The sequence below is a fragment of the Manis javanica genome, chromosome 5 (assembly GCF_040802235.1).
Source record: "Manis javanica isolate MJ-LG chromosome 5, MJ_LKY, whole genome shotgun sequence".
NCBI lineage: Eukaryota > Metazoa > Chordata > Mammalia > Pholidota > Manidae > Manis > Manis javanica.
The window spans coordinates 1,354,866-1,367,712 of NC_133160.1; the positions used below are offsets into that span (position 1 = coordinate 1,354,866).

A 12,847-nucleotide genomic window follows, 5' to 3' on the forward strand; every position below is an offset into this window, starting at 1 on the left:
GCGCGCCGCGGCCAATGGGCGGTGCGCGCGTGCGCGTGCGCGGGCGGCGGCGGCGGCGGCGGGCGCAGTCGGAGGATGGCCGCGGCCGCGGCGGGTGGAGCCCCGGGCCCGGCCCCCGGCCCCACCAAGGCCCCGCCGCCCGCCAGTCCAGGCTCCGGGCCCGCCGTCAGGGCCCCGCCGCAGGCGCTGCGGAGGCGCGGAGACTCGCGGCGCCGCCAGGCCGCGCTCTTCTTTCTCAATAACATCTCCCTGGACGGACGGCCCCCCAGCCTGGGCCTGGGCGGCGAGAAGCCCTCGCCGCCACCGCCGCCGCCCGCCGAGGCCCGTGAGCTGCCGCCGCCGCCGCCGCCGCCGCCGCCGCCGGGGCCCCTGGGGCCCGAGCCCGCGCCCCCGGCCGGCCTGCCGGGGCTGCCCGCTGGCCGGGCCTCGGCGCCCCAGGGCCTGCTCAGTCCCGCGCCCGCGCCCGCCAGCCTGGGACTGGGACTGGGGCTGGAAGGGCAGCGCCAGAGGTGAGTGGGGCCGAGGGCGGCCTGGGCCGGGTTAGGGCACGGACGGGATGACGCTGGACGTCAGCCCAGGGCCAGGGCAAGGCGTCCTGAGGAGAAGAGAGCCCAGGACCCAGGGGTCAGGGTGACGTGGGGGGGCTGGGCAACGGCAGCCCAGAGCCTAGGCAAGGTGGCCTGGGGGGCAGACAGCCCGTGCTGGGGTCGCGGTGACCTAGGAACGCCAGTGCCATGGACAGCAGGCAGGTGTCCCTGGGCCGGGTCAGCTCATAACATGGAGTTGGGATGGCCTACATAGGGTCAGGGTGACCTGGGAGTCATCAGCCCAGGGGACGGCAGGGTGGGTCAGGGCCCCGTCTGCACAGACTTGGGGATCAGGGACACCAGGGTCAGCCCAGGGGATGGGGTGGGAGTGGCCTGTCAGCATAAGACCTGGGGGTCAGAAGGTGACCCTCTCCCTTGTAAGCCCCAGACACAAGGTTGGGATGCCCTGGGCCTTGCCAGCCCAGAAAGGGGACATCAGCCTAAGATGTCAGGGTGAGGGGTCACCTGGGGCGCTGCACAGGGATGTCAAGGTTTCCTCAGGCCTGGCCAGTCCCCAGACAGAGGGATCATGGTCTCCTTAATTCTGCCAGTCCCTGAATATGGGGTCAAGGTTCCTTCAGAGAACCCTGACAGCCCCGTCAGCTCTGGACACACCTCTCCCCAGCCCACTTCTGTCAGTCCCCTAGGCACAGGACTCGCACACACCCCTTACACATCTCCCTGTATCCCCTGAGCCGGGTGACTCCCCCGTGTGACATCTAGGCACGGGGTCTTCTGCACCACGCCAGACTTCCCAGTGCACCGCACCAAGGCTGCTGGCACTGGTACCCCCCTGATGCCCTTTCACAGCCACCTCCAAACTGCAGCTTCCAGTGCCCGTGAGCAGTGGCCGCCAGGTGACACTGCCTCTTTGGCCCCTTCCTCTGGCCCCTGGGGCTGTTCCCCATCCGCCCCTTCACCCTGAGAAGTGACTGGGTTCCTGGGCCCAGGAGCCAGGACTGGCTGCTTGCTGCGGTCCCTTCTCAAAGGCCACTGCTTGCCCTTTTGTGAGCAGTCAGAGCCGAGGGCTAGGCTCACTCAGAGGCAGGCCTGATGGGTGTGAAGGGAGGGGCTGCATGCAGAGCCCTGCCCCTCAGGCATCCTGGTGTCAAAGGCGACTCTTCCTACCTGAGGTCATCTCAGGGGCGCTGGCCGCAGTTGCCTCACACCCCTGCCCTCGGTCCTTCAGGGGGTCTCTGGTTAGGGGAGCTGAGTCTAGAACATGGCGCTTTGTTGCCAGAGCTCTTGACACTGTGTTCAGAGGTGTGAGCAGCATGAGGATTAGGCCACTGTTACACTCCCAACTGTGGGTCAGGCCAGGAGGGCCTGTGGGCCTGACCCTGGACACAACCAGGCCTGGCTGAGGCCCCAGAGATGGTTGTGGGTGGATTGGGGCCAAGGGCTCCGTCTGCCTAGAATGTGGCTGCCAGGCGTAACGCTCCTGGAGAGGTGGAACTGCTTAGAGAAGAAAAGACTGATATTAAGAAAAAACAATTCTGTGGGTGGAAATCAGCCCATTTTAAAAACAGAGCCCCAAAGCCTGCTTGTGTTTGGCTGACAGCCATCTGACACACACAGCCTCCTCTCCCTCAGGCACGTGTGAGCGCTAGGCAGAATGCGCGTCCCTTTAGGCCGTCCACTCAGCAGACAGTGGGGCATCCGGCTGTGGGCCAGGCCCCATGAGCAAGACGGGCTGGCAGCCTGCTGCGGAGCCATGCCAGCGGGGGCACTGGGGCATGGGTGCCATGAAGACCCCTGCCCGGAGCCCTGTGTGGCCATGGCGTACATGGGTGCCCCACCGCTGTCAGTTTCTGAGGAGTGCGTGTGCTGCAGCCTGGGCTCGGGAGGGCCCTGGGGCAGGACAGGATGCCGTATGAGTCGGGCCCTCGGGTCCCCCCTGCTTGGCCTGTTTTTAGGAATGGAGAGAATTCATGGGGTCTCTGCCCAGGTGTGTATTGTGAGTGCAGTGATCTGACCCAGGCTTTGCGAAGAACAGGCCTGGCTGTAGCCTAGCTCTGTCACTCAGCAGCTCTGTGACAGGTGGCGCGGCCCCTCGAGCCTTGGATTGCTCCTCTGTGAAATGGTTTGCGTTGGTCACTATCTGCCTGAGGGGCTCTTGTCAGGGGCTGAGGTCAGAGGAAGTTGGGGGCCCCACGAGGGGCAGCAAGGGCCAGGGTTGGGTGAGTAGAGACTCTTGGCTACAGCCCAGTTGCCCGGAGTGCTTGCCCGTGGCTCAGTCCACATCCGGGAATCAGGGCTCCGTCCGCCGAGGCCTTTTCTGCTTAGCCAACGAGCTCATTGTCGGAATCTTGATTTTTTTTCTGGTACTTCTAACAGTGTTTATTTTCATTTCAACATCGTGGTCACTTGATGCTTACCAGCAGGCCAGGTTTCTGAGCTTCTCCGCCTGGTGGACTTTGCCAGGCTGCTGCCCTGCTCCACCGTCACCTTGGTGCCTCTGTCCTCTCCTGGAAGGCCCGTGGGAGGCCCGGCAGATACCCGTGCAGTCCTGGAGAGTTTGCGTGGGGACAGTCTGAGAAAGAACCTGGGATTTCAGCTGCACCCTTGGCCGGGAGCCGCCTACGGTTCTAAAGCCGCTGAGCACCTGGCCCAGTTAACCAAGTAGTGCAGCATAGCATCTGGCCATCTGTTCACAGCTCTTGATTGGGGATCTGTTGCCTTCCAGGTGGGAAGCAGCTGCAGATGGTTGGATGGTTGGTGGCTAGAGGTTCATTGCCAAGCCGTGGCCCAGAGGCCTTGCTGAGACCGAGGCTGGGTCCCCGGGGACCACACGTTGGGTCCCAGCACTGGAGTTGCTGAGGGCCTCTCGGAGGAGTCGGCTGGAATATGGGGTTGTGCTTTGCCTGGCAGGGACTTGGCATGCAGGGAATCTAGGACCACGCACTCATTGGACAGGCCTGTGCCAGGCACTCTGCTCAAGTGTGGGCAGACGTCAGCCCGAGGGGACCCTCATTGCACCATGCTGCAGCCAGCGGACACAGACAGGAGGCCGCTTGCTGGGGCTGGCCCGCCCTCAGGGCGTCTGATCCGTGCGTGGCAGGCCCTTCACCCAGCCCCTTACTTGGTTTGGACGGCCTCCAGACCTCAGACAGGAGCTCCTCCTCCGAGATGCTGCAGTTAAAAAGTGAAGGAAACCTATCAGACACTGGAAACAATGTTCATGAAATAGCAACTTCTCTTCCTATCTGCAGGAGCTTTTCTGGAGGGGAGGGAAGTGGGTTGCTGTGCCAGAGAGGGGCAGTTCTGAGAGGGAGCCAGGGGGGCGAGCAGTAAATGCAGGGATCACCTGTGCCCTCTTGACAGCCACGCCAGGCCTCTGGCCCTTTCTTCCCAAAGAGTCCAATGCAGGCAGCCTTGGGCCAGTGGCTGCCACACGGGGGGCACAAAATGGCCAGTAGACGCCATCCCGTGCAACTTGAACGTGGCCCAGCAGCAAAGGCTTCCTGGACTCAGGGGTGACTCTTTGCCCAGACACCCAGAGATGGGGCAGGGGACACTAGCTGAGGTGATGGACAGCTCGGTTTGTTCCTTGTACTTGTGTCCAGCATGTTTAACCAGAGTGTCTGGTGCACTGCATTCACGGGGTACACACACCAGGGGCCACCAGTCCAGGATACACACACCCCTCCCCAGGCCTTCTGGCAGCACCCCACACTGAGACTCCCAGCTCCATCAGTGGGTAGAAGGGAGCCACCCCGAGCACTCTGCAGCTGTACGCATGCTGGGGGCCCTGCTGCTGCAAGCGGGGTGTCCTCCGCTTGCCTTCCAGTGGGGGCTGTCCCAGGTACAGCTGCTGGATGCATTTCTGGGGGGCCCGGGTGGGTGCGTGGTCAGCATTAGGATTCTGGCTGTGCCCGGAGTGGCCGAGCAGGGCGCCGGGCAGGAAGAGGAGGAGGGCCGAAAGCAGCATCGCCTCCCCGGGCCGGCCGGCCCTGCAGCCCAGAACTCCGGCGCCGTGCTGGCGCCGTGACAGGCTTTGCACCCAGACCCGACGGCATCGCCGGGAACAGAGGTCGCGTTGACACAAGGAGCGCCTGAGGAAACAGTGCATGGGCGGCCTTGATCCCCGCCCACCCGACATCAGGAGGGCAGCAGGGAGGCTGGGAACAGAACCCGCTGCAGGCCCCAGCTCCACCTCCTACCTGCTCTGTGAGTCGCCTCTGTGCCTCGATTTGGCCACCTGTGAATGGAAGGCGACTGTCCTGCCCTCCTGCGGAGCTGTGAGGATCGATTTTACACATAAACATCTACCGAGGAGGGGCAGGCAGAAGGGAAGCACGTGGAGGGCCCGGCTAGTCATAGGCTCAGCAAGCTCAGGGCATCGCTCTTCTGCAGCCCAAAATGAACGGGGAGAGTGGACCAGGCCGCAGGGTGCCGAGCCACCGGGCAGTGTGCGTGCTGCCTTGGCCATGTCCTGGGCCCTGCGGATGAGGTGCCAGGCCTGCAGGAGCCATCGGGCATCACCTGGGAGGTCACCTGAGGACATGAGCCTGAGCGAGCCACTGGGGTTCTGCCATGGGCCTCAGCCCAGCCCTGTGGGGCAGTACACGGCCACCTCCAGCTGGCTGTCCTCCCAGAGCAAGGCCTGCTGCATCAGCCAGCCTCTGGCCTGGGCCTCTTAGAACTCAGGGAATCTGCCCAGCATGCCCACCTGCTGCCCTCTGAGCAGACAGGGGCCCCTGTTCATCCCCTTGGCCTCTACCACCACCATCCTGGCCATTCCCTGGGCCCCCTTACCTGACCCACCTGCCCACTCCCATCATCTCCAAGTGTACCCCCTCTGGCCCAGCTGTGCCCCCCATTACAAGCTGTGGTGGGTGGGCAGACAGCTCCTCTTGGGAGATGGGGCCACTGCAGGACACCAGTATTTCACTGGAGTTAGTCCTGTGTTCAGTTGTACTTTCAACCAGTTCTTGTTGCTTTTGTCATTTAAAAGACGTAAACAGAGCATGGACTTGGGCGCCAAGGTGCCAGCCTTGGGAGCCCCCGGGTCGGCCACAGCTGTGGGGCTTGGGCAGGTGCTGAGCCTCTTGGGGACATGTGTGCAGTCAGCACTGGCACAGGTGGCCTCGGCCCCTGGGAGCCTCCTCCTCTGGGAAGTGTGGGGATAGCAGGGCCCGGCCTCAGGACTCTGTCGTAAGCAGCCCTCACAGTGAGGCATGACTGTTGGCCCTCAGGACCAGGAGGCTGACAAGTGACCAGAGGTGGCCTTGGTGCCGTTCACCTGGCTTTGTGATCTTGACCCGAGGGTGCAGCCCGCCAGGGTTTCTAAGCCTTCAGGCTTGAGAAGCCCCCAGCGTGGGGTGGGAGGCCGCTGTCCCGAGCTCCCCAGGGCTGCTGGCTCAGGTGTGCCCTTCTTGGGCTGGTTTCTAATCAGCCCCAAACAGCTCATCTTTGAATTCAGTTTGTTTCTAGGACAAGCACAGCACTGTGATCACACCTCCAAAGACCAGTAGGAACCCCTTAATGTCATCAAATGGCCAGTCCTTGGTCACCTTCTGTGGGCACTAAGGACCCACACCCACCAGGCTGTCAGCACATTTCGGGCTTCTGGGCTCTGCCCCCAGGTCTGAGCCGAGGCCATGTGTGCCCCTCCCAGGGAGCTGCTGACTCCATCACCGCAGCCATGGGCCTTCCACATAGACTCCCGCACCCCTGACTGTGCAGCCATAACACCCCTCTTTGGGCAGAGCATTTATTGAGACCCTGCTCAGTGCTGATGCCTAATTCAGACCTACTAAAAGTGTTTGCTGATAAGCCACGAGTCAGGGAACATCTTTCTCCCTGTCACTGCATGACGAGCAGCAGTCCAAGGGGAGCATCCCGGCCAGTCCGGAGGCGGGGCTGTTGGTGGGAGGGGGTCCGCCGGCTCCTCTGATGCCCAGGAGGTGGGAGGGCAGGTGAGTACGAGTGGGCGGAAGGCACATGCACAGCGGTACACACATGCCCCGAGCACTGTCACATCACAGCTGGTGTGTGCCCCAGAGGGAGTGTGGGCAGCCCAGGAACAGAACCTGAAGTCGGGAGGAGGCTGCCGCGGGAGATCTGGAGAGAGTGTTTCAGACGGAGGGACATGTTTCCCCACGAGGGCCACAGTGGGGAGCAGGGCCCAGGCCAGGAGGAGGCCGTGTGCGCTGGGCACCCCTGCCCATCTTGGCCATCCCAGGCCACACCCCCAGCTGCTCCTGCCACAGGTGGGGTGGCGACCATCAGTGTGGGCAGGACGGGGACAGAGCTGTCAGCACAGCCGGGTCGGGGAGGGGTTGGCAGACTTGGGCCAGTCCCAGGAGCTGCAGAGCCACAACTGGACCTGTCTGGCCTACGTGCCCCTTCTAGGGGCTCCAACCAGGTCTCTCCAGCCTGCAAGGGACCTTCCAGAAGTCTCATCGTGCCCACAGCCTGCTGCACTGATCCTGGGCCTGAGAGGGCTCGGGACCCACAGGGCCAGGCTCTGGGGTGCCACCAGCCACCGCCCCCCAGCTCCAGGGCTCCACTCAGATTGTTTTGGCAAACTCTGCTATTGGGTGGCTGCCCAAGGATGACCTGGCCGAAGGCCAGTGAGGACCACGTTGCCTGAGAAACCCAGGGGTGTGGCTGTGGGTCCAAGCATGGCCCCACGGTCTGGGCTCAGAGCAAGGGCCCTCCCAGGTGCCTCTGGGTCTGCTCTGAGGCCTCAGTGTCTCCTTCACAGGAGGCGTGTCACCTCCCAGCGCTGCTCCCTGGAGTTTCTGGAAGACACGGTGGGATGTGCCTCGGGTCAAAGGTAAGGGGCCTGCCGGTCAAAGGCCCTGTGCCCCTCCCACGCCACCCTTCCCCTTGGGGGCCAGAAGGGCCCAGCAGGGAAGAGTGGCCTGTTTCTGCCTTGCAGAGCTAAACACATATCCGGATCCCCAAGACACAAGGGCCTGAAGAAGATGCACTTCATCCGGAACATGCGGCAGTATGACACCAGGAGCAGCAGGTAGCTGGTGGGCGCTGCGAGCACACGACCGCCGGAGGCCTGGGGTCGGTCCGGTGCCCGCACCCCTGCGCCCTGAGGCCTCCCACAAACCTGGCAGGGCCACGGCTCCCCCTTGTCCATGGCTCTCCCTCTCAGTACACCAAGCTCAGGGCCACAGCCCATCCCACGTCCCTTCAGAAGTGGACCCACCTTCCCCATATTCACCCAGCACGAGTCCCTCCCTGACACCTGGCGGAAAAGCCCAGGTGTCACTGGCCTTGACTGGAGTGCTGCAGTGATGGGTGGTGTCCAGGAGGGAAGGGCTTGGTTTTATTTGGGAAGCACAGGGCAGAGGCTGCACTAATGGCCGAGATGTGGCAGCCCCCCAGGGAGTGCCCTCCCAGGCTCTGTGTCTGTAGGTGCTGGATGGGGGCCTCAAGGCAGGGCCACCCCCACTGTCCCCCATGCCCACCCTGCCGGCCCTGAAGCATCTGACCCAGAGGACCCCCAGACTGGGCCCCTTCCCGCTGGAGGCTGTGCTCCAGTCTACCCGCAGCCCTACTCGGGGGCTCTGTCTTCCTAGCAGCAGCCAGTCCCAGAACCCCCACTGCCCGGGCACGGCTGTTCGCATGAGGGGTCTGCCTGCTGCCAGGGACCAGGCCCCAGGCAGGCCTGAGTGTGGGGCTTGTGCAGTGGCCCCCACCAGAGAAAGGGTGTCCACCACTGTTCCTGCTGGACCAGGGCTCCAGTCCGGTGGGGGAGAGGCCATCCCTGCAGCATTCTCCCACGCAGGGGCACCTCAGGGGCCACTTAGGCTAAGTACACAGAACTGGGCACCTTTTGAGGCTATGAGGCCCCCACCTCTCCAGGATGGCAGAGGACAGGCCCCCTGACCCGATTGTTCCTCTGGGCACATGCCTCTGTGTCCTCTAAGCCAAGCCGGTCTGGTGACCTACAACCCCAACCGCTGGCCTTCACCTGGCCTGCCTGGGGCCAGGGGAGACCTTTGTGTGCAGCACATTGCATACAGGGGGACACACTCACCAACAGGACGGCACACCCTTATGGGCACCTGGGGGGAGCCGGCGAGAGCTGGGGTGGCCAGCTAACAGGACCCGGCCACTGGGCTGCAACCCCAGAGTCCCCTGAACACCTGGAGCTGTTCCCACCTGAGTCCAGGCAGGAGGGATCCGCCCTGGAGTGCCTGCGCCCTGTTCTGACCCCACCCTCTCTGCAGAATTGTGCTGATTTGCGCCAAGCGGTCCCTGTGTGCAGCCTTCTCTGTCCTGCCCTATGGAGAAGGCCTGCGGGTCAGGTGCGGACCTAGCAAGCTCACAGAGGCGGGGAGGAGGGGGGTATCAGTAGGCCAACCCCCACTGAAGCTGCTGGGAGCTCTGAGGACCCTGGGCGTGGTTCTCAGGTGGGGGTGGTGGCACCTGGGTTGGTCCTCCTGGGGCATTGCTGCTGTGCATCTGGACCAGTCCAGGCAACTGTGCCCCATGCCTAGCTATATATAAGAATGGCCATCAGGGTGGGGACATAAAGTCAGGAGGGAAACCTGCCCAGTGTGACCTGAGCCAAGCTGGCCCAGCACGTGGCCATGGGCTTGAGGCAGGAACCTCCCAGGGCATCCCTCTGGCAGAGCACGTGTCCTCAAGTGGGCAGGCATGGGGGTGCCAGCCCCAGAGGCTCTGCTCCCAACCACTGTGTCTGTTGCAGTGACCTGAGGGTGGACAGCCAGAAGCAGAGGCACCCATCTGGTGGCGTTTCCGTCTCTTCAGAGATGGTCTTTGAGCTGGAAGGTGTGGAGCTGGGAGCTGATGGAAAGGCAAGAGCCCGGGCTGTACGCGGCCGGGCGGGGGGTGGGCACAGAGCTCATGGTTACCGAGGCAGCAGCGCAAGAGGTTGTTTCACTGTCATCTAAAATGCAAGGTGTGCATGAGAGGAAGACACACAGCCTGCAAAATCAGGCCTGACGGACTTCCCAGCAGCCGGGTAACGGAACCACCCGAGCTGTGAGGGTGCCCAGGGGCCTCCTCTGCCCCGGTGGTCACAGGGCAGGGCTTCAGAGGCAGGGAGGACATTCCTGTGCCGGAGATCCCAGACCAGGGGTGTGTTTCGGAATGATGATGTTACTGGGGCAGTAGGTTCCGTGAGCAGTGCCAGCCCGGGGCTGCGAGGGGCGTCCGTGCACAGGGGCTCCGGCTGCAGTGGCTTCTTCCTGCCCAAGTAGGGGGAGCCTCTAGGGGCCGCCCTGCGCCAGCAAGGAGTGAAGCAGTTTGCTCTGCCCCTGTTCTGGCACAGGGGCCGTGGGGCCTGGATGAGCAGGACTGAGGTCCCCGTGCTTGCCTCTCCAGGTTGTGTCCTATGCCAAGTTCCTGTACCCTACCAACGCCCTGGTCGCACACAAGACCGACGGCCACAGCCTGCCGCCCCAGGCCCGGCCCAGCATCCCCCGGGCTCTGCTAGGGCCAAGACACAAACCTGCCCCCACGAAGCCAGCACCAGCCGGCCCAGAGCTAGGTAGCCCACACACCCTGACCACATGGAGGGGTCCAGAGGCACCACGTGGCAGGCAGACCAGAGTCACGTTCGAGCCCAAGGTCCTCAGTGCACGTGGAGTGGGGCTCCGGGAGCGGCGTCAGGGCTGGGGCCAGCCTCTCAGGAGAGAAGGGGGGCCTCGACAGCCCCCAGCCTGTGCCTCACCTGAGCAGGCGGTGGAGAGAACCTGTGTCCACAGATGACCCTGGGGGCCCCTCCCGGACCCCAGGGGTGCCAGGGCCTTTGTTTTGAGATGACCCCTGGGGGCTGGATGGGTTCTGGCTGAGGCTTGGGTCAGCAAAACCAGGTGAGTGGAGCTCAGGGCTTGTGATGAGCCGAGGCTGTGCTCTGCCCACAGGGAGTGACGGGGGAGATGCCCTGGAATACGACCCTAACCTCCTAGACGACCCTCAGTGGCCCTGCGGCAAGCACAAGCGGGTCCTCATCTTTGCGTCCTACATGGTATGCTGGCCCCGCCACCCCAGCCACACCCACCCACCAAGTGTCTAGGGTTGGGCTGTGGGTAAGCTGCCAGGGCAGGACTGACATGCCCACCCTGGGGCCCCAACCACACAGCCCTGGGTCAGTCCTGCCCTCGGCCCAGTGCTTGGCAGCCCCCGTCTTAGCCTTGTGTCTCAGGCACACTGTCCTGGCAGATCTGGGGCCTCTTGGCAGCCCCCAGGCGCCCACCTTTGCCTAGGCCAACGTGGAGCTGCCCCCAGTGGCGGCTCCCAGCCTGCGGCCTTATGACTCACAGACCACGGTGATAGAGTACGTGAAGCCCTCTGACCTCAAGAAGGACATGAATGAGACCTTCCGGGAGAAGCTCCCGCACATCAAGCTGACGCTGAGCAAGATCAGGAGGTGAGGAGGGCCACAGGTATACCAGTCCCTCTGCCATGATGGGTCATCCCCAAGGCCATGGGCTTCTCCTCTCCCATTTCCAGTGATTCCTGGGCTAGACAGATCCAGGCCCTCCCAGCCCCTGCCATCTGACCACACCTACTGGGCCCCTCCCACTGATGGACGGGGCAGCCCTGGCTGACAGATGAGGAAGTGGAGGGCTGAGGCGGCCAGCTCAGGCCCCCAGTAGGGACTCCAGGCAGCCTGGCCCAGTGGAGGCTGGCCATCGCTGCCCTGCTCTGGGGTCCTGCCCTGCTGTGTCCTGCTAACCATCCCCCAGTGGCAACAGGGCTTTGCTGACAGCCCAGGCACCACCTTAGTCCGCCCACACTGTCCCCTGGCACTGCCACAGGAGAGCAGGAACTCTGTCCTTGAGGACAGTGGGGACCACCCAGTACAGTCGGAGGGTTGCCACGGGCCCCAGCCAACGGGCAAGGGAGGCCAAGAGCAGCCTGCCTGCCCACCCAGTGCAGGCCCAGGCACTGGGCCCTGCCAGTCTGGAGGAAACGGTGCCTGCTGCTCAGCCCCAGAGCACGAGGCCTCCGTGTGAACCCACAGTCTGAAGCGGGAGATGCGGAACCTGTCTGAGGAGTGCAGCCTGGAGCCCGTGACGGTGTCCATGGCCTACGTGTACTTCGAGAAGCTTGTCCTCCAGGGCAAGCTCACCAAGCAGAACCGCAAGCTGTGCGCCGGCGCCTGCGTGCTTCTTGCCGCCAAGATCAGCAGTGACCTCCGCAGGGGGGAAGTGAAGCAGCTCATCGATGTGAGTGCTGCGTCCCAGCCGGAGGCCCCCACACCGCCCCAGGGCTGGGGCCCCAGGCTGGCCTTGGCCCGGCAGCACCAGTGGGGTGGCAGTCTTATCCCAGATGGGAGGCAGGGCGGAGCGCCACTTACCTTCTCTTTTCAGCGCAGAAGTTAGAAGAAAGGTTTCGGTTCAACAGACGGGACCTCATCGGGTTCGAGTTCACGGTGCTCGTGGCCTTGGAGCTTGCACTCTACCTTCCTGAGAACCAGGTGCTACCTCACTACAGACGCCTCACGCAGCAGTTCTAGCCGAGGCTGGCCTCTGCTCGGCGGGCAGGGGCCATGCTGCCAGGCTGCCCTGCGCACCCACGCGCGTCTGTGAGCCCGAGGGGGTGTTCCCGGGCACGGAGGTGCACAGCACTAGACATTGCTTCCGAGGAGGGCGCTGCTTTCATCCCGCAACGCACACACCGCCACAGTATTTCTGAGAACCTTCCTGCACCCTTAACGTGAAGAGAACGGGGGGTTGTCGTTCTCCGGCGCATGCAGGGGTGAGCCTGACCACATAGCTCCCTCTCCCTCCTGGCTTCACCTTGTCTCCCCAAACCCTCACAACCACTGGGTGAAATTTGAGACACTGATCCGGGTTCCATGTCTTACTGAGCACCTGAAACTGCTGAAGTGAACGTACTGAAGCATTAATCTTGGCTTTTCAGATGGAGAAACTCAGCACTGTGGAATGCATGCCCCCAGCCTGCCCCTTGGCCTGCTCCCTCCCAGCGCAGCCAGACCCCTGGGTTGCCACCGCAGCACCCCAACGGGCCGTCCACAGGCAGGGCAGTGGCATCAGGTTCAGCCAAATCAACTCCGGGTTGATTCTCTTCGCTCTTGGACCTCTGTACTGTGTATTGTGTCACTGTGAAATCCTGATGTCGCCATGCACACCAACAGGCTCCTCGGCAGGGCACCAGCCTGCCCAAGAGGCCTGTCCTCCACCCCTCCCACAGGAAAGCTGCCTTCCTGCAGCACTGGACTGTCAGCGTGACTGGATTGCTTGCTCTTGATCTTTATAAGCAATACTTGGAGAAAAACAGCATATTGTCATTTGGGA

The 12,847-nt window shown here is 63.3% G+C and overlaps 1 protein-coding gene across 3 annotated transcripts; it reads left to right on the forward strand.

Annotated features, from left to right (window-relative positions):
- Nucleotides 1-49: 49 nt before the first annotated feature.
- Nucleotides 50-12,847, forward strand: CABLES2 (Cdk5 and Abl enzyme substrate 2). Of its 3 annotated transcripts, XM_037006439.2 has the most exons (11): nt 50-509; nt 7,300-7,371; nt 7,477-7,569; nt 8,786-8,863; nt 9,268-9,376; nt 9,906-10,071; nt 10,448-10,551; nt 10,847-10,953; nt 11,551-11,755; nt 11,905-12,006; nt 12,453-12,847. In XM_037006439.2, exons 1-11 carry the CDS (start codon nt 76-78, stop codon nt 12,798-12,800), a joined length of 1,818 nt encoding a protein of 605 aa, XP_036862334.2. In that variant the 5' UTR covers nt 50-75; the 3' UTR covers nt 12,801-12,847. The 3 variants fall into 3 exon arrangements, with proteins under 3 accessions (XP_036862334.2, XP_036862336.2, XP_036862337.2); XM_037006441.2 differs by having other exon boundaries at nt 11,905-12,666; XM_037006442.2 differs by lacking the exon at nt 12,453-12,847 and having other exon boundaries at nt 11,900-12,047.

Coding starts and splice junctions, on each gene's coding strand:
- CABLES2 (XM_037006439.2), top strand. CDS start 76: ATGGCCGCGGCCGCGGCGGGTGGAGCCCCGGGCCCGGCCCCCGGCCCC. Junction 510..7,299: donor CTGGAAGGGCAGCGCCAGAG/GTGAGTGGGGCC, acceptor TCTCCTTCACAG/GAGGCGTGTCACCTCCCAGC. Junction 8,864..9,267: donor GGAGAAGGCCTGCGGGTCAG/GTGCGGACCTAG, acceptor TGTCTGTTGCAG/TGACCTGAGGGTGGACAGCC.